Source organism: Lithobates pipiens, unplaced genomic scaffold (genome assembly GCF_037356315.1).
Source record: "Lithobates pipiens isolate NorthernLeopardFrog02 unplaced genomic scaffold, aLitPip1_a1.2 Scaffold_8, whole genome shotgun sequence".
In the NCBI taxonomy this organism is placed as follows: Eukaryota; Metazoa; Chordata; class Amphibia; order Anura; family Ranidae; genus Lithobates; species Lithobates pipiens.
In genome coordinates this window covers 325,610,026-325,630,906 of record NW_027507903.1, presented here as the reverse complement: position 1 = coordinate 325,630,906, position 20,881 = coordinate 325,610,026, and the positions used below count along the sequence as shown (strand labels likewise).

The window sequence follows — 20,881 nt, the reverse complement described above, 5'->3', positions numbered from 1 at the left end:
ATTACATGGAAGTGCAATTGAAAAGATAGCATGAAAAAATGAACACAGTGTACTAATACAGTAAAACCTTGGTTTGAGAGTAACTTGGTTTGAGAGCATTTTGCAAGACAAGCAACATTTTTTCTAAAATTTTGACTCAATATACAATCAATCTCTTGATATACAAGTAGCGTCATGTAACAACTGAGTATAAAAGAGAAGAGAGGCGCCTCTAAGTGTAGCAATATGGTTTCATTTAATGAAGGTACAACATTTAGCAACTCACATAGTTGATGCTTAACCACTTGCCGCCCGCCATGTAACAAAATGACACCGGCAAAGTATTTTTTATATCCTGACCGGACGTCACATGACATGGTCAGAATAATCATCACAGCGATTGTTGTTGCGGCGTGTTAGTCTGACACAACGCAACTCCGATCTAGGTAAAGAGTCTCTGACGGAGACTCTTTTCCACGTGATCAGCCGTGTCCAATCACGGCTGATCACAATGTAAACAGGAAGAGCCGTTTATCGGCTTTTCCTCACTTGTGTCTGACAGACGTGTGTAGAGGAGAGCCGATCGGCTGCTCCTCTGACAGGGGGGATCTGCGCTGATTGTTTATCAGTGCAGCCCCCCGTTGGATGCCAGGACCACCAGGGATGGCCACCACGGATGACTATTAGGGATGGCATCCCTGGTGGCCATGGGTGGCAATGTGTGCCCACACATGATGCCAAACAGTGCCCACCAGCAATACCTGCCAGTGCCTCCTAATCAGTGATGCCAATCAGTGCCATCTATCAGTGTCAATCAGTGCCACTCAGTGCCACTCAGTGCCCATGCTCATCAGTACCGCCTATCAGTGCCCATCAGTGCCACCCATAAGTACTCATCAGTGCTGCCTTTTAGTGCCCATATGTGCCGCTTATGAGTGCCCATCTGTGCCACCTATGAATGCCCATCAGTGCTGCATCTTAGTGTCACCTTTCAGTGCCCATCAGTGACAGAAAACTTATTTTTTTAGTTTTTGGTCTTTTTTTATTTGTTTAGCAAAAAAACAAAAACACAGAGGTGATCAAATATCACTAAAAGAAAGCTCTATTTGTGGGAAAAAAATAGTAACAATTTTGTTTGGCTACAGCGTAGCATGACCGCACAATTGTCATTTAAACAGCAACAGCGCTGAAATCAGAAAATTGGCTTGGGCAGGAAGAGGGAAAGTGCTCTGAATTAAAGTGGTTAAAACAGGCACATCTAAGTATGCAGGCATCCAGGGCAAAGCTGTCCACATAGACCAGAGATCCTCAAACTACGGCCCTCCAGCTGTTGTGAAACTACACATCCCATGAGGCATTGTAAAACTCTGACATTCACAGACATGACTAGGCATGATGGGAATTGTAGTTCCTGAACAACTGGAGGGCCATAGTTTGAAGACCCATGACATAGACCATCCTCCACCCCACCATCAATGTCATACATTCCACGCTGCACTCCACGAGCGCTTCAAGCCTCACTTTTAGATCGCTCTACTGCTGGGTAGTCTTCCCGGTCACAATTGCAGACTGACAACGGTGAGAGTCGGTGGTGCAGAGGATGGTCTATGTGGACAGCTTTACCCCAGATGCCTGCACCATGTGAGTTGCTAAATGTTGTACCTTCATTAAATGTAACCATATTGCTACACTTAGAGGTGCTTCTCTTCTCTTTTATACACTGTAGTTTCTGCCGGATTTGGCTTCTAATCTCCTTGTGGAGGTTGCCATTTGTGGATGGACATTTTATGGTCACACAACCTATCACATTGCTATAATCTTTGTATATGTACTATAAACTGAAGGACTTACGGTATGTATAAATAGTTGTGGAACGAATCATCTGAGTTTCCATTATTTCTTATGGGGAAATTCGTGTTGATATACAAGTGCTTTTGATTACAAGCATGTTTCCAGCAGAAATTATGTTTCCAAATCCAAGGTTTTACTATATTTTAATATTTTCCATTTTAGCAAAGTTTTAGCAAACATATATTTTTGGTAATATCTAAACAAAATAGTCATATCATCCAAATATAATGTAAGCAGTATATTGTTCTTTACTATAGCAGTTATAATTCACTTCTAGTGATCAAGAGCTAACATGGTTTCAAAATGTAATACAAATTAAATAATTTTATTTTAATATAGAGTGTTTTGAACACTAGACGCAGTAATTACCAAGAAAAAGAATGCTGTCACCGATATAAAGTATAAGCATATAAAATACATTCACTAATAACTTCTGCAAAATGCTGACCCAGGGAATATCCAATATTACCTTTGGGAAATGCTTTCTATGTTAGAACAAATTGGTTGATGCTGTATAAGATATGTTTTGCTTTCTCTGGATCTGCTGACGGCTTCGAGTCTTTTCTTTTTCGGGTGAACTTACTGGACATGTATGTTGTATAGGCAGATAATAATAATAATAATAATAATAATGCAATTAAAACAATAGAAAAACACAAAAAATATAGAAAAATTGTGTTTGTAATAACATTCCTTTTGGCAGCAATAAAAAAAAAAAAAAAGGGGGTTTCATCAAAATTTTTTAATTAGAGCGCACATTTCCTTTTGTTGGGTAGACGCCAGAATCCCCAATGCCTTCCCTCAGGGGACAGCACAATGTCTTACTGCATGTGGTTGTTGTTCCAAATCAGTTAGTCTGTGGCTTTTCTATATATACAGTATATATGGTTCTTTTCACCTGTTAATCTTGTGACATTAAAGTCGTTTTAAAGGCTCAAGGTTTTTCACCTTCATACATTCTATGCATGCAGGTGAAAAACTTTCTGTGCACAGCCCTCCCCCCCTCAGTCCCCTCTATTACTCATATGAGCCCAATCCTAAACCAGCCCTGTGCACGAGAGCTTTGGCTCTCCCGGGTCTCTTCTTCCTCATTGGCTGGGACAGCAGCTGTTGCCATTGGCTTGCACTACTGTCAATCACAGCTACTGAGCCAATGAGGAGAGCGGGGTGGGGCCAAGCCATGCTTTGTGTGTGAATGGACACAAAGAGCAGCAGGTCAGGAGTCCCATAGCAAGCTGCTTGCTATGGGGCACTAGACAGGGGGCGGGGCCAGGAGTGCCAGCAGGAGACCCGGAAAGTGGAGGATAGGGGCTGCACTGTGCAAAATCATTACACAGTGCAGGTAAATACAACATGTTTGTTATTTTTAAACAAAAAAATCTGCCTTTAACCTCCCTGGCGGTCGAATTTTAGAACCAAAACCCGGTAACCCCGAGCCAGACTCGGAATCGCATCGCAGTATCCAGGAAGAGCTTACTTACCTTGTCCCTAGAATCCTGCAATGTCTCCCCGCAGTGTGAGCAGCTTGTCCTCTGCTCGATTCATCATGGAGCTGGGCTCCGTTCCCTGAAACCGCTGCGACGCACGGGGATGGAGAACGGCGCCAAATTCAAAAAGTGAAACACACACTATACGTACCGTATACTGTGATCTTACAGATTACATTGCTGTATGAAATTATTTCACATCCAGTTTGTCCCTTGTGGTTTCTCCAGTGTCCTACATGCAGTTTTATATTATAAAAACTGTTCTTTCTGCCTGGAAACTGGAGATTGTTCATAGCAACCAAAACCCTTCCTTTACATCAAAAGTGGTTTTAGACCAGCTAGAAAACAGCGATAATAAATTAGAATCACTCGCAGAATTGAGCGATAGTGATTTGTGGGGTGATCTGTCATCGAACACTGAAAAGTAATGACAGCGACAATTCTACAACTGAGCAAATTTCAGTGTTTTTGATTTGATTACATTATTGAATAATTTTTATTATTATTATATTATTATTTGGTATAATTATTTATAGTTATTTATTATAATTTATTATTTCGTTTTTCAAACTTTATCATAACCGGGAGGTCTACTAGACTCTGGTTTGGACAGATTTAAAGTGAGTTATTCCTAAGAATTACAGGCTCACAATATAAAACGCCAAATTTCCATGCAAAATAATGGTACCGCTTTCAGCACTAGGGGTCGAACGTCCAGACATCTCAACAGGGTGGCTCTTTTATAAATAGGTGTGACCAGTGTTAAAAGTCAGGGTATTTCTAAATCCTTTCTAAGTGGTTAATTTTGAATTCTTACAGTGGTTGTAAACCCTCCCCAATACCTTTTGCACATCTAAATCCTCATTAAAAGCACTGCTTGACACTGTATGTAAATGTCACCTTACTTGCTCCGTTGGCGTGTAATCTGTATTTTTCTTTGTAGTGACTTCAGCTGCGCATGCCCATCTCTCCCCCTGATTCACGGCACACTTCTTCCATTACGAAGTGTGCTGTTTGAACTCCGTATCTATCATATCAGCTCCCTGCGGTACTGCACCGAGATATCGTGAGACTACAGTCTCATTCATACTCTCCTCATACACCCTGTGTCCATGTGCGAGATTGCAGCTGAAGGGGCGGAAGTATATTACACTAAGGACACGGAAGACAGCAGTTAAGTTGGCGCTGTCTTATCACAGGAAACACAAACTTTTAAAGAGCTGGAATAAAGTAAGGAATTTGCAATTGGGGCTGAAATATGATGTAAAATGTATTAGAATACATTTAGCTACAGGCTTGTTTGAAAAGCAGCATTGGAGAGGGAGAGTTTACTTCCTCCTTAAAGAAGTTAACAAAACTTGTAACTACCTAGTAGTTAATACTTATCTTAAAGTATAATTAAAAGGCAAAACTTGAAGGCAAAATTAAAAATGTTTTGCCTTCAGTTACACCTTAACATTTGATGCATTTGTCAGTATTGCAGTCAATTTCAAGCGGACCTTCACCCCTAAGGCATATTGCACTTTTCTGCATCCCCTCCTCCTCTTCAACTTTTGGACACTTTTTGGACTTGGGTTTTTAGGCTGATCAGGTACCTGGATTAGAAAAGCTTTGGGGTTATTTACTAATGGAACAAGGGAAGTTCGTCTAGCAAAGTGAATATTCACATTGTAAAATCGATGTTAGTAAAAAAGACGAACTTTTAAAACCTAGTGTGAAAAAAATAAGAGGACTTTTCCAACGCATGATTGGATATGCAAAGTGAATACGCCTTGGGGGTTATTTAATAAAAACTGGAGAGTGCAAAATCTGGTGCAACTCTGAATAGAGACCAATCAACTTCCAGGTTTTATTGCAAAAGCTTAACTGAATAAGTTGAGGTTAGAAGCTGATTGGCACAGCTGTACCACATTCTGAGTGCTCCAGTTTTAGTAAACCCCCTTGTTCACTAACATTCACTTTGCTAAGTGAACATCCTCTTATCTTTAGGGCTGGTTCACGCCACAATTTTTGTGTTTTAGATGCATTTCTGAATGTGAGTTTACACACATTTTTGGTGTGATCTGATGTGTTTTTGATGTGTTACAGTGCATGGTTTCCCCTCTTTATTTCTTTATCACAATTCAGCACAGGTGCATTTTGGTGCATTTACATGCGCTCTGGTGCATTTTGCACTCATTTTGCCATATTACAGATGAATTCCATTCCTGAAAAAATGCAGCTTCTTCTACTTTTGTTGACTGCATTGGAACACAGTGCACTGATGTGAACTAAGGCCATTGGAATTCAAGGAAAATACTACCTGTATGCATGCGTTTTTGATGCAAATTAAAAAATACACTGGACTGCATCTGGTATGAACTGGGCCTTGGATATAGCTGTAAAGAAATACACCCTTAAAACATTTTAATCACCCTTTGCACTTAAAATACTATAGTAAAAAATGTAGATAAAGAGAAAATCTCAATATAGGTGCTACAGAAAGTGTATTGGAGATGCCTGTAAAGAGTAATCGTGGGTTTCTCTATGCATAACCACTACACAGGTCAGGTAAGTATGACATGTTTGTTGATTTAAAAAGAAAAAAATAATTACAATAATTTTAGTATCTTAGAACAAACATAATGTTGCTAAATTTCAAAATCATTAAGAAAATATTTATTTTTTGGGAAGAATGCTGTTGAAGGTGAACAAGGTGAATAAATGATTTTTTTGAGAGTCTGTATACATCATAAAGGAGTAAGTTAGTAGAGCATACAGAGCAAAGAAGGTAATGCTACAGCAAGATTTCCTTTTTTATTGGTAAACTACGAGGAAGCAGCTACTAGCCCTTTAAAGACCAGGCCTCTTTTTCAGACTCAGTGTTTTTTTGCTAGAAAATTGCTTAGAACCCCCAAACATTATAAATGTTTTCTAACACAATAGAGAATAAAATGGCGGTCATTGCAATAATTTTTGTCACACTGTATTTGCGCAGCAGTCTTACAATCACACTTTTTTTGGAAAAAATCCACTTTTTTGAATACAAAAATGATAAAACAGTAAAGTTAGCCCAATTATTTTTTTTATTATGAAAGATAATGTTATGACCACCGTTTTCATATGTGTGGTTTGACCACTGTTTTCATATGTGGGCACTACTCACTTATGCGTTCGCTTCTGCATGCGAGCTCGTCAGACGAGGCACTTTAACCACATCAATACTGGCCACTTCCGCCCCCTTCCTTCCCAGACCATTTTTCAGGATTCAGCGCTCTCGCACCTTCAATAACAATTGTGGGGTCATGCTACGCTGTACCCGATTGAAATTTTTATCATTTTGTTCGCACAAATAGAGCTTTATTTTGGTGGTATTTATTCATGACTCCATTTTTTTTTTTTTTGCGATATATAAGCAAAAAAGAGCGGAAATTTGGAAAAAAAACAATATTTTCTTCTTTCTATTTTAAAAGAAATCCAATAAAATCGAATTTTGTCATAAATTTAAGCCAAAATGTATTCTGCTACATGTTTTTGGTAAAAAAATTCCATTAAGTGTATAATAATTGGTTTGTGTGATCACGGACATATGTACGCAAATGATCATGTATAGATGTGTGCAGGTGATCACGGACATATGTGTGCAGATAATCATTGGGACATGTGATTTTAGTGGGGCATATATGGGGGACAGGTGTTTTTATTATTTGGGGACATGTGTGTTTTGGGGACATTGTTTGGGGACATGTGTGTTTTACATGTGTGTTTACACAAGACTGGTGATCAGTGAGTAAAAAGCTGTAAAAAACAGCTCATACTCACTGATCCCCAGCCGGCTGCAGCAATCCTCTCTCTTCTCCTCAGCGACGACTTCCGTGTGAGGAGAGGAGAGCCGATTGCCAAGCAACTGGCTGTTTGTTTACATCACATGGCGGCTGTGATTGGAAACGGCCATCATGTGATCGGGAGGGCTAATCATAGAGCCCTCCTGCCGATCGAAGATGCGTCATGTCCGGGTAGCGGCACAATCCCCCTCCTTCTGAAGGACATTCCTGAATGTCCACTCAGAAGCAGAGGGCACCCATATATGTACATTGGCCGGATGGGAAGTAGTTAAAAAAAAAATTCTTATTTATTTTACTTGATTTTATTTATTTTTACACTGTTTTTAAAAAGAAAAGAACATTTGGGTCACTTTTATTACTATTACAAGGAATGTAAACATCCCTTGTAATAGAAAAAAGGCATGACAGGTTCTCTTAAATATGAGATCCGGGGTCAAAAAGTCCTCAGATCTCATATTTGGACTTAAATGCAATAAAAAAATAAAGAATTTTGTCATTTGAAAAAATGACAACAAAAAAATGTCCCTTTAAGATGTATATGGGTGGAAATTAAGTTTTTGACGTCACTTCCGCCCTGCTATGGTATGGAGACGAGTGTGGGCCATCTTCCTCACTCATCTCCATACCCAGCCACGGACAGGTCCCGATCACCTCCGCTGCTGCCGATGGCTCCGGTAAGCGGTGGAGGGAGGGGGGGTGGCCCCTCTCCCGCTGTCGATAATGGTGATCTCGTGGTGAATCTTCCACAAAGATCACCATTATCGTAAACAGAACCGCCCACTGAAGAGACGGACATCTCGATTGTGGCAGCAGCTGCTGCCATTACCGAGATACCCATCTTTCAAGTGCCGACGTATATGCACAGGAGGCAGTCGGCAAGTGGCTAGAAATGCACACTATGGACAAAGTTAAATTTGCCACGGCCATGGCTGTGGCTCAAATAGAAAAATTCTCAAGACATTAAGTTACATCCTGGTTGCGTCTTTTATATACTGGTTGTTATATGAGAAATATGTCAATATCCTTGTTGTACTGTTTTTGTATTGTTTACTGTTTGATTCCCTGACCGCTCCTGGCCATTGTGGTTCCCGGGTATATGTTTGGGTACTACATCATGGCTATGCTGGCCACAAAGCGCCGTTTGACGGAGCCTCTCTATTAGTGGCAGTCGGCTGCTCTTTTAGCATCTGGATGAGGGTGGTACTCTGCCCCCTCCCAGACTTGGGCTGCTGCGTCATCCGCCAGGCTTCATACTTCCCTGTGTCACTCAATGTTCAAGGAGCAGTATCTCTGATGTTGGGCACATGCACAGTGACTGGTAGCCGGATTGTTTGGTGTCACTTCCAGCCGCGTTGCTCTGGCGTCACGACTGGGACAGGTATACAAAGGGACGCCTGTTTTGCATCTCATACAGCCACCATTTACCCCGCTGGGTGGGTTAGGCACAGCGGAGCTCTGCAGTGGAGGATTATCTTGATGGTATGTGTTATTTTGAGATGGGACCTTTGAAGGGGATTACTTTTATTAAGGGCATCTTTGATCAATTGTTTCAATGTTTGCTCTGTATCTGTTTTAAATAGATGTCTGCACGGGAACAGTAAGTTGATGATTAATGGAAATATGTGACAAATGGGGGATCCCTTGGCATTCCAGAATCACTATACAACTATCCTATGGAGTACTGCAGAGCGGGGTGACGCTCAGACGGAGGTTCCCTTTCCCACATGGAAGTCTAATGTTAAATGACCCAGAGAGTGCTATACCTGGATATGAAGCCATATTGAAGCTTTGGATAGCGGCACTCCTTATATCTACAGACCTTGTAGTTGGCAAGATGCTACATATGATTTCCTGTGATCACCAGGCAAATTAAATAGGCGAGTTTCTTCCTTTGACATTACCATGCGATACTGGTGTCCTTGGTGGCCACCTATTAGCACCCCCGCTGGCAGTGCTTCATTAATTTGTTAAAGTTGCATGATGGAACATTTTAGATGTAAGACAAAACTATGACTGCATATACTCTTACCAAATATCCCTGACGAAGGTGCTTGAACCAGAAATGTGTCGGGTACAGCAGACCACTCTGTACCGGAGAGTATTTTTTTATGTCATTAAAATCATGTAGCTTGTCGTGTTTTTTGTCTTTTCTTTTTTGATTTGGTAATTTGTATATTCTCCGATATGTCTTTTTTAAACAAATGATCATTTCATGATAGAACGATTTTATGTATACATACATTTTCTAATCTATTTATGTGTGGTTGTTGCCTATAAAGTCCCAACGAAGGGGGATTTTCTTTTCTTATTAAAATTATGTAGACATTTATTGTTAATTTTCTATTCATATAACATGCCCCAAGCTCCTAAAGAAGCGTTCTTGAGTACGCACAACATGTAGAGCTAAGCTGAATTACGACACACCGCCTATCATACTCCACAATACTACATTATCTTATAGACGTTGGTTCTAGGTTTTTCTTTACTAAGTAGCGTATTACCTTTGTTCTGTAGGTAGTGTGTTATATGCTTCAAGGCAACATTATGAATAGTCAGTGATTTTAATATTGTTTCAAGTGTATTTTTGTAAATAGAATTTATATATTTTTTTAATGACGTAGCTTTGTGCCTATCAATCTTTTTAATGGAAACATAATGAGAGCTTGCAGCAATCTGATACAGTAAAAGTACGTAGGTAGCAATCACTGTTACTGGTGACAATGGTGCTGCTCATGATAGTTGTATGCATTCATTAGCATTGGGGAGGATTAGGTGAGCAAGCAGCAGAATATGGATTTATTTTGTTAGGCTTCATTTACATGTACAGTCAGGAGGCAGTAAATCCAGGAGGTTAAGCCCTGTTTTTACTGCCCTTTAACTGTCCACCTGAGCCAGGGCATGCAGACACTCAGGGCTATATACATGCCTTGGCTATGATGTGCCTGTGGCAAAAATTAAGCAGTACTATATGTCACATCTGGTGGACGTTACGGCCACCAAACATGACTAATGCAAGGCTATGGGGCTGTGCCGTAATCACCCTGCATGCAATTGTAGTGTGGTAGTGTGGTATTTACAGGGTTTATTCAGGCAGTGGGGAGGCATTATAATACCTCCCCACTGGCTGGCCAATGCCCTCTGAAGAGCAATCCAATGCGGATCGCCCTTCAGTAGGACAGCACAGGGGTGGTGGGAGCCCCTCATAATGATAAATTCATCATAACGAACGTTCGTAATTGTTATGAAAAGTTAACGAACCTAATGAAAATTTGTATTTCGTACAAATCCAAATTGAATTTCGGACACAAATTACAAAATATGAATTAACGGCTAATATGAAACGGAACAGAACAAAACACATTTATTGATAGCGCAAATGTCTATCTTTTGGCACATTAGCTTGCCTAGGACACAGGAGGCAATTTGTATAATTCAGTAACAGTGTAATTTAAGCTGGCCATAGACCAATTTTCTTTCCTGCAACCACAGTCAGAGTTGATGGGGGAACCCTTCCCGCAGAGCCATTGTGTTCTCCTCATCACCACCCCACCAGGTGGAACATTGCTACATTCAGCCTGCCCATACATGGTACAAATAGAATTGGAATTGGATTCAAACCTTTCATGTCGGTGTGTTTAGGTAGGAAAAAAGAAAAAGAAAATGTGCACTATTGTTTGTGGGCCCTACTAAGGGAACATACAACAAATAATATACACATATGTGGTATTGCTGCAATTGTCAGGAGTAGGAGAATTTGTTTTGGGTTGTTCTTTGGTGGCCGGCCATGGTAATAGCAAGAGATTTGCAGCTAAGTTTTAAAAATATATATTTTTTTTTACTATTTTGTGCCAGTTAATTAAAAAAAAGAGATATCCATTATTATTCACCACCAAACGTGTCCTAAAAAAAACTCAAGTAGGTAGGTGGGATGTGGTACGTACTGTTTTACAGTTGCAAAATTGTGTTCAGTTTTTTTTTTTTAGTTTGTCATGAAGGGGTTAAATAATCTACATGTTTTTACTTTTTTTTCATCCTTTGTTACATCTAAGTGCTGCTGATCCCCTGTGGTCATTTGCAGTTAGATGTCTACAGTACATGCACTCTAGTAATGGCTGCATGGCATGTTTCTGGGTTTCCCGATGATGAAAACAGTAAACCATGCCTACAAATGTGTGTAAAACAGATAGTTGAAGTCTCTATTGGAAGCCCGTGTGACTGGGTGGCAATGCAACAGCCCAGCTGGGAGACAGTGACAGAATGGTGTCATCTTGTAAATGGAAGTGTTATAACCTTCATGGCATGGTCATGAAGGCCATTTATCGGCATGCTGTTGGGCTGAGCTGTGTGCATCCATAAACACGCACAGCATGGCTTGGCCACACCCCCTGCTTCCTTTTTACAGGATTTGACTGCCAGCCATTGGCTCCCACTGCTATTGGTGTTGTCTTGTAGTCTGTAAGAAGAGGAAAATAGGGCAGCACTTCTGCAGATGGGCACAGCAATGGATCAAGGGAGGACTTATGCCACGTACACACAGACTTTTCGACAGCAAAGGTCCGACGGAACAAATCTGTCTGACAATTTGATCGTGTGTGGGCTCCATCGGACCTTCGCTGTTCAAAAATCTGACGGACTTTAGAAATAGAACACGTTTCAAATTTTTTCGCCGGACCTCTGCCGAACCCAGTTCCTATCGAGAAATTTGCTTGTGTGTATGCTAGTCCAACAGACAAAAACCGACGCTAGGGCAGCTATTGGCTCCTGGCTATGAACTTCCTTATTCTAGTCTGGTCGTACGTCATCGCGCTCCAATCCGTCGGACTTTGGTGTGATTGTGTGTGGCCATGTCCGTTCATTTGGAAAGTCCGTCGGAACTCCGCCGAAAGCCCGTCGGACCTAGTCCGTCAAAGTCCGGTCATGTGTACACGGCATTAGAGGGCTTGATCCATTGCTGTGTCCATCTGTAGCAGTGCTGCCCTCTTTTCCTCTTCTTACAGGCTACACTTTATAGGGAGGAGAGGGGGGACAAGCAGTTGGACATTTTTTGGCAGGATACAGAGACTGCAGTCAGGAAAAAAAATGTGGCTTTAAAAAACTATTTCAGGTAGCTCTACATAGTACAACAGTTTTAAAGATACGCACTCAGTTTGCTTTTGTTTGGAGAAAAGAGAAAAGTGAAGTAGTCAATGTGGCTAATTTAATACACAAGTAGAACATGATGTCACCTTGCAATGGAATTTATGGAATGGACATTTTACATACCTATTTAGAATTTTTTCTAACAGGTTTGGAAGTCCGTGCAGATTCACTTCATTCACTAAAAAAAAAAATCACTGTCCAAAGTGAACAAGCTCAGCTCCTTTACTAAATCAGCCACACTGTGGTGTACTTTTATTAAACAGAGATAAGCTGCAATAAAGATTACCGCAGCCCATCTCCTCTGTGTGGAGGTTTACAAAGCAGAGAGGACTTTTTCCACTTCTCATCACAGCACAATGAGCTGCAGTCTTGCAAGTAAATACCAAATGGCAAGTTTAATAGAGTGCGATAGAAGCACCTGGCTGACCATTAGTTTATAATACCTCCTCCCAAGCTTTGCTATTAAAGGCGTATGCTGTATATACAAGCGGCCAGAGTGAGGCGGAGTTGAATCGCATGGTGCATTTGCCCCGACTATGCTCAATAGCGCGGGTGACTGTCACATTTGTCCCATGTAAAATCACCTTATTCCTTAAAATAGTTATAAAGCCTAAACATTTTTACCTTAATGCATTCCTTGTATTAAGCTAAAAATAGTTCAGGCATCAGTAGTCCCCTCGCCCTCCTCCCCTGTGTTACTTACCTGAGCCCTTATTCGTTCCAGAGCTGTGCACGCCTCTCTCCCCTCACTTCCCAGTCTCACAGGTTTTGTTGAGGCTCCTGCTGCTGTCAATTAAAGCCAGTGACAATTTATTGGGAGTCCATTGAAGTGGCTTCATATGGTGGCACTCGCCAGAAAGGAGGAACCAGGAGTGCGAGCAGGGGACCCAAGAAGAGGAGGTTCAGGGCCACTCTGTGCAATTTCATTGCAGAGAACAGGTAAGTATACGCCTGTTTGTTATTTAAAAGAAAAAAAAATGCATTTACAATTACTTCAAACTGGACACTGGCCATACCCTTATGCTTTAAAATGGAAGTAAACCTTTTTTATTATTACTTGTACCTACTGGCTATAATAAGGCTTAATTGTTGGTACAGTGAATATCTCCTAAGTCTGCATACCCGTGCTGTCCCTTCAGAGTTCCGTGCCGCAGTCTGTGACTTCCACACGCTTATGCAGGAGTGACGTTATTGCAACCCGGCCGATCGGAGATGGCTGGAGGACACAAACCCAGAAAGGAAGACCAGGTGAAGATGGAAACTCTGTCAGCGGTGACAGCACACCACTGGAGGGCTGCGTTCTAAGGTAAGTATTGCATAATGTGCTAGTATGCGATGCATTCTAACACAGTATGCAATTGTCTTGCAGGGTTTAAAAAAAAAAGTGTGATCTACTACAGCTTTAAGCTGGCCATACACTGGCCATACCCAACTGGGCTGAAAGAGTGAAAACCATAGATCCCCCATCGCTTTGCCGAATCGCAAAAAGTATTCTGGTCAGGAAGGGTAAATTCTTCCAGGGCTGAAGTGGTTAATAAGCATACACTTGTGTGTGCTTTGCTTCCACCTAAATGAAGATTGAGACTATGGTAATTACTGCTGGCCTTATGATTCTTATAGTCATCGCTCACTTTCAGCTGGATACGTGTGCTACTGAAAATGCTGATTTAGCCTCTTAATGTGACATGAATACAGAAGGTTGGATATCCTTTTTTGTTTGCTAAAAAATTGTGCGCTGCCGCTTATAACAAACTTTATTTAAAATAACGCATTGTCCTTATTACAAAATTGGAACACTGGTAAAGATTTGCTTGCTATAGAAATTACTTTGCATCATGCTGCATGCCTTGTAACTTTAACGGAATCCAGCATAATATGAAGGCTACCACTGATGACCTCTCCCTCTCAAAATGCCATTTGCCTAGCTGTAATACTAATTCAATGATTTCAATAATTACTGACGCGGAACAAGTGTGCAGATCTGGAGTTCTGCCACTTTCTAATCGACATGCTTTTTGCAGCCCTGTGACTGAAATGGTATTGAAGCCAGAGACAACCAGACACCTAGCAATCTATGAAAAAGGTCATATATTATAGCCTCCATATTTCTGCCAGTACAAACATTTTTAATGGGTCATTCATTACTTTACTTGAATCACAGTGGGGCAGTTTTATAGATGTCACACAAAAGAAAATTGTTTGCTATATCCATGGTAACCAGTGTGCCCATCTAGCTGCTATATTTTTAATTAAATGAATAATAGATGCCTTGGGGAAGTGCATACCTTGCAAGTACCGTATGTTAAAACATGCTATTGCTGATTCCTATTGCCTTATATTGAGCATAAACAATGACAGTACGGCTGCTAATGTTTTCCAAATATGTATTGTTGGATGTTCTGAGTAAGCACATCCTTCACCTTGTCACCTTGTCCCTGGGATTATACTTTTAAATCACACAGCTTCCTAAAGTCTGCAAAATATACAGCTTAGATACAGTACATATAGCCACATTGCCAAAGTCTGTAGACACCCCTGCAAATTATTATGGATAGGCATTTGCAATGTTGTATACTGGTAAAGCTACAGCATACAAACAGTAGATATATGAAACAATTGTGTATTCTGTTTGCTGAAGATCCCTTGCTGTTCCACCAAAACTGTACTTCTGTACACAAAAAAAAAAAAAAAAAAACATTGCATGAAATGTTTGGTGTGGAGGAAGTATAGTGGTCTGCACAGAGTCCTAATCTCAACCTATACTGAACAACTTTGAGATAAATTAGAATGCTGATTGCAAGCCAGCATCACTACCTGACCTTACAAATGTTATTTTGGCTGAATAGGCACAAATTTCTGCAAACTCCAAAATCCTGTACAAAGTCTTCCCGGTTTTCTTGTTTCACATGGTACACCAACTCTATATTAATACCTATGGTGTTGGATTGGTATTTCCAACAACCTTATGTAGGTGTGATTTGACCATATAATATATACAAACTGGTTTACCTGGCAGCTGATTTGAAATTAAATTTAAGAACTTTTTCATCACACAAATCTGGCTACATTGAAGGCTACATTTCTATTTCTAATCTGTAGGTTCCTTTGTCACTCACTTGATCATAGGACACTTAGTCTGATTTATTAAGGGTCTTTTCTCATGGTGCTGCTCTGTTCCATTCAGAAGAGAGGATCCATGAGCAGATCCCCTGCTGAATGGGAGCACAATGTGATGGTTTTCAGTTTTGTGACATCTGGCCCATTCAGTTTGTTTATCAAATCTTTATTTAAATACACAAAATGCAACATCCTTGAACAACATAATAAAAGGATGCAATGGTGTAAGATGAGTTGCGCTACATAACAGGACATTGATGGTCCAAGTGTACTTGGACACTCCTTCTATCGGCCCATTCTCCAATCCAAAACATTTAAGCCTGGACAAATGCAAAATAATGCAGTCCTTTTTTCATTTTTTTTTTCCAGTCCTTGATGGACTCGGAGGTAGGTGAATGTAAACAGATACAAATCGGTTTGCATCCGCCTGCCTATATGGATGTATAGTAACTTCTGCCTGAAAAACTGACAGGTGGGCCTAATTGGAAATCCCATGTAAAAGGGGGGCTTAAGTAACTGAGAACCTTTACTAAATAAATTCAGTGAAGATTCACTTCAGTTATCTAATAGTGGAAAGCAAAGTCCTGTTTATTTCATCTACATATAATTGGGTATTTAAAGTGAACACAGCTCTAATCTAAACAAAGATTCCCAACTAATTTAATAAATTAGCCTAAAAAACAAAATCAGCATTGTCAGTCTGTAAACATTGGTGTCACCTGGCAGGCCATATACAGTATGTGAACAAGACTGTCTCATCGGAATTACAAATCATTGGGCAAGGAACCAGTTTATGTGTGTATCAAATATGTATTTAGCTATTTGCCTAGATGTCTAATATACCTTTAGGAGACTTTATTTTACTGAACAAAAACCTCAGCTTACATATTCCCATCTACATGCATGCTGGTGGTGCCATATTTGATGAAGTTGTCTGAATATAATTTGGCTTCGAACTCTCTGCATATGTCTGTGAGAAAGGGCATATGCCAATTACAAATTAAGGGGATGAAGGTTCTGAGAAATCCTGGCTATGACTTCAGTTGCTTTCTATGCTCACTGAAATTTCATTTTTTTTGGCAGTTATTGTATAAAATGCTATGGATGGCTGCTGCAGTAAGATATTTTTAATAATGATAGATTACAAAATGATTTTAATCACAAATATAAACATTGATACCAAAATGTTCTGCATAGAGGACATTGAGGGAATTTTGAAAAGATATGGAGAAGATGGCTGGATATTTCGGATATATAATTGGAGGGTGAAGCGAGGAGGGGGGCGGGGAGCATTGGAGGTTTTTATTTATTTATTTATTTTGTTGTGTTTTTATTATGTGCTGGGGTTGTATGTTCTTTTTTGTTTGAGTTATTGTCTGTATGAAAAAACAATAAAAATGAAGTGATTTTTTTTAAAAAAAAGGGGGGGGGGGGGGGTAAAGGTTCTGAGAAATCCTGGCTATGACTTCAGTTGCTTTCTATGATCACTGAAATTTCATTTTTTTGGCAGTTATTGTATAAAATGCTATGGATGGCTGCTGAAGTAAGATATTTTTAATAATGATAGATTACAAAATGACTTTAATCACAAATATAAACATTGATGCCAAAATTACACTCATATATATTAGTTATCTAAACTAACTTAACCAAATAAAGAAAATACAAAAAAAATTAAAATAAATAACAACTGGAACTTGATTGATTGCCACAGGCAAGAAATACAATTCTCTTTTCTCCAACTTGTATTAATCTAACCCAGTTGTTAGATGGGATGCATTTTATGTGCTAATGATAATGGAATATATATTTTAAAATCCCAATAAGATTAAATAAAAGAAAAACTTTCAATAGTTGCACTACTATAGAGTTATGCTTAGGACCATTTAAAAGATTGTGAAAGATTTTCATTCCCCGCATGTCATGATAACGATGATGATGATAATTATGATGTTCTATTGGGGCATTTAAATCCCATCCTTGGGTATTTTTTTAAATGATTCCGCAGAGCTGCTCTCTGAGTTGGTCTTTAAAGTGTATGTAAAGCCAAAATGTTTTGGATATAGCATGAAAGGATTAGTACCCCTCTCTAGTTTTTATTGCTGTCTATGTACCTGCTGGGGAGATTCTCCCTGGTAACCATGGTCTGGTGTACATAAGGGGATGGAAAACTCAAAGTGTTTACATTGCCACAAAAACAATAGGAGAGAGAAAACTTTCAATATGCAAGCCTGTTCTGGTGACAACCATCTAAAAGGGGATAACCCCCCTACTTAGAGAGATGTCCCCTTACTACCTGCTGTGTTCTGTTACAACTTCTGGGACAGGATGTGAGTGCATATCTCCTAGTCAAAGGCAGAGAAAAAAAAACTGACAGGGTTTTAACCTTTCTCTACTCAATAAAAAAACAAAAAAATTAAAAATAACAATCGGGTTTTACATACAGTAATAAAATAATTTAATTGGGTCACCCATATCTTTAGAACTTCTAGAAGGGACAAACATATAATTTGTTAATATCACCAAAGTACTTTGTTATGTATGTTTTGCCTATTAGCTGTGCAGATAATTATCAAAATCAATAGAAAGAAGTAGAAGAAAGAACAGTCAGAGAAGGTTTTCTTAAAATAAAAATGGAAACAGTTCACATGGCAGGATTCAGCACAAACACTTAAGTATAAAAAAAGTCCTAACACTCTTGTTACGTTCATGCATTTGCAAATAGAACCTTAAGACGTGAATACTGAAATAACATTTCTTGTCACGTTGTTTTAATGGCAATAAAAGCTACATTATAGCACTTAAGGATTTCCTAGCAATGGAAGATTAGAACTTCAGAATAGTGTAGGAAGAACTCTTATGAAAAGAAAAAGGTAACGTTATTTTGCTAAAGCAATAAAATTATTATTATTTTTTTTTTCAACAGACTGGTGAAGACAAAGAAGTGATTGCTTTCTGTAGCAAAAGTAGAAAGAGGAGCCCAAAAAACTGACTATACACAAGCACTTTTCTGCATAGAAGGATGGCCTGTGATTACAAGTTGGAAAGTTAATTTAAAGCACGAGCATGTAAAAGGAAAAGAAGCAATCGATAAAGGGAACCAGTCAGAAACACTAGACTGCAAGATCAATAACCTATTTCCCCCAGTCTGGGCAGCGGAAATTGCGTATTATCAATAGTATAACAGAATGTCAGTTATCTAGTCTAGTATCCTGCTGCCACACCAACCATTAACTTAGCAATGACAGCCTATTGATGTCAGCTTGCTCAAATGGCTTTTAGTAAATGACAAATGGTTTACACTAGGACTGTGTAACTGCTTGGGAAAAAGAAAACCAGGAGACAAAATGGGTACGTGAGAGAACAATACAGAAAACTGTATTTCTAGCAATACATGCTATGTTTCTACAAGGCAATATGACTTTAAATACAACCAGTATGGATGGAGAAATATTACTTGCAGAAAAGGATTCATCTTTTCGCATCTTAACAGGATGTTTCCTTTCTGTTTTAATACTTTCAACCCTTCTGGGAAACACATTGGTTTGTGCAGCTGTCATCAGGTTTCGTCATCTGAGGTCAAAAGTCACAAACTTTTTTGTGATCTCTTTAGCAGTGTCTGACCTTCTAGTGGCAGTGCTGGTCATGCCTTGGAAAGCTATTGCTGAGATTGCTGGCTTCTGGCCTTTTGGTTCATTTTGTAATATATGGGTAGCTTTTGATATTATGTGCTCAACGGCATCCATCTTGAACCTTTGTGTCATCAGCGTTGATAGGTACTGGGCCATCTCAAGCCCTTTTAGATATGAGAGAAAAATGACCCCAAAAGTAGCCTTTATCATGATAAGTGTGGCTTGGACTTTATCAGTCCTAATATCTTTCATTCCTGTGCAGCTTAATTGGCATAAAGCAAAGACAACTAGTTTTTTTGACCTGAACATTACATTTCAAAGCACTGCAATGGATAATTGTGATTCCAGCTTAAATAGGACATATGCAATTTCCTCATCTCTTATTAGCTTCTATATACCTGTGGCCATTATGATTGTAACCTACACAAGAATATACAGAATAGCAGCAAAACAAATAAGACGGATCTCAGCTCTGGAAAGAGCAGCTGTGCATGCCAAGAACTGTCAAAACAGCACTGGCAATGGAAGTAGCATTGATTGCCAACAACCTGAAAGCTCTTTGAAGACCTCATTTAAAAGGGAAACCAAGGTTTTGAAGACTTTGTCAGTGATCATGGGAGTTTTTGTATGTTGCTGGCTCCCCTTCTTCATATTAAACTGTATGGTGCCGTTTTGTGACCCCAGTGTCTACATGCGTGGAGCAGAACCTTTCTGTATTAGCTCCACCACATTTGACATTTTTGTATGGTTCGGATGGGCCAATTCTTCATTAAATCCCATCATATATGCTTTTAATGCTGATTTCCGAAAGGCTTTCTCAAACTTGCTAGGCTGCTACAGGCTTTGCCCTACATCAAACAATGCTATAGAAACAGTTAGCATAAACAATAATGGGGCAGTGCTCTACTCATGCCACCAAGAGCCCAAAGGTTCCATTCCTAATGAGTGTAATTTAGTTTACTTGATCCCACATGCGATTATCTGTCCTGAAGAGGAAGTCCTGAAAAAAGAGGAGGAGAGTGGCTTATCTAAAAGTTTGGATAAAATGTCTCCAGCATTCTCTGGTATTTTGGATTACGATGCCGAAGTCTCACTAGAAAAGATAAATCCTATCACACAGAATGGGCAGCCAAAAAGCTGAATAGTAAATATGAGGTTGTGAGGCTTGGAGTTCCTTGATGCTGTCTCTATGAACTATGGAGCTATTGGACACCATTGCAGAGCATTATTAATAAAGACATTTGACTTTTAAATAGATTTTTAAAGATGCATTCCAATGTATTTTGTATAAGTGTTTATTTTTGTGCTGTTCACAGGGAAATAAGCTTATTGATAGGAGGCCATTAGTAATGTTTTCATAGATGGCGCATACAGCATATACTGTATTATGAGAATGTGTCTTTGTTTATTGTGCAGACTTTCAGAAGAAATAGAAGTATTACACTGACTGCATGCAATGGACAGAGTCAATAAAATGTGAAAAAATTTTTGGAAAAGTTAAACAACTTGGAAGGAAAGGGACTTACAAATTGCAGGCTCACAGGATAAACCTGTCAGCAAATAGTGCTTGCAATGTGAAAAGTGAATAATTAGATAATTAAATTATACTTATATATAATTAAGCTTATACAGTAATACCTCAGATTGCAAGTAACCTGGTTTACAAGCGTTTTGCAACATGAGCTATTATTTTTAAGTAATCCTGCAAAACGAGCAGGATTCATGCCTCTGGGGTGTGTAGTAACGCATTTGGCCAGAGGTGTGGGGGCTCGGAGCCGCTCAGAAACACTCCATTCCCGAATGTCCTAGAGCTTCTCTGAGTGCATCTGAGTGCTTTTCGAGTGTTTTCCGA

The 20,881-nt window shown here is 39.5% G+C and overlaps 1 protein-coding gene across 2 annotated transcripts in view; it reads left to right on the top strand.

Moving 5' to 3' along the window:
* DRD1 (dopamine receptor D1) overlaps window positions 1-20,286 on the top strand; it is an 84,159-nt gene extending 63,873 nt beyond the window's left edge. For both annotated transcript variants that reach the window (XM_077472943.1, XM_077472942.1), the window contains exon 3: window positions 18,324-20,286. In XM_077472943.1, the coding sequence (XP_077329069.1) occupies window positions 18,797-20,170 (1,374 nt within the window). In that variant the 5' untranslated portion in view covers window positions 18,324-18,796 and the 3' untranslated portion in view covers window positions 20,171-20,286. The remainder of the gene's footprint in view (window positions 1-18,323) is intronic.
* Window positions 20,287-20,881: the final 595 nt, after the last annotated feature.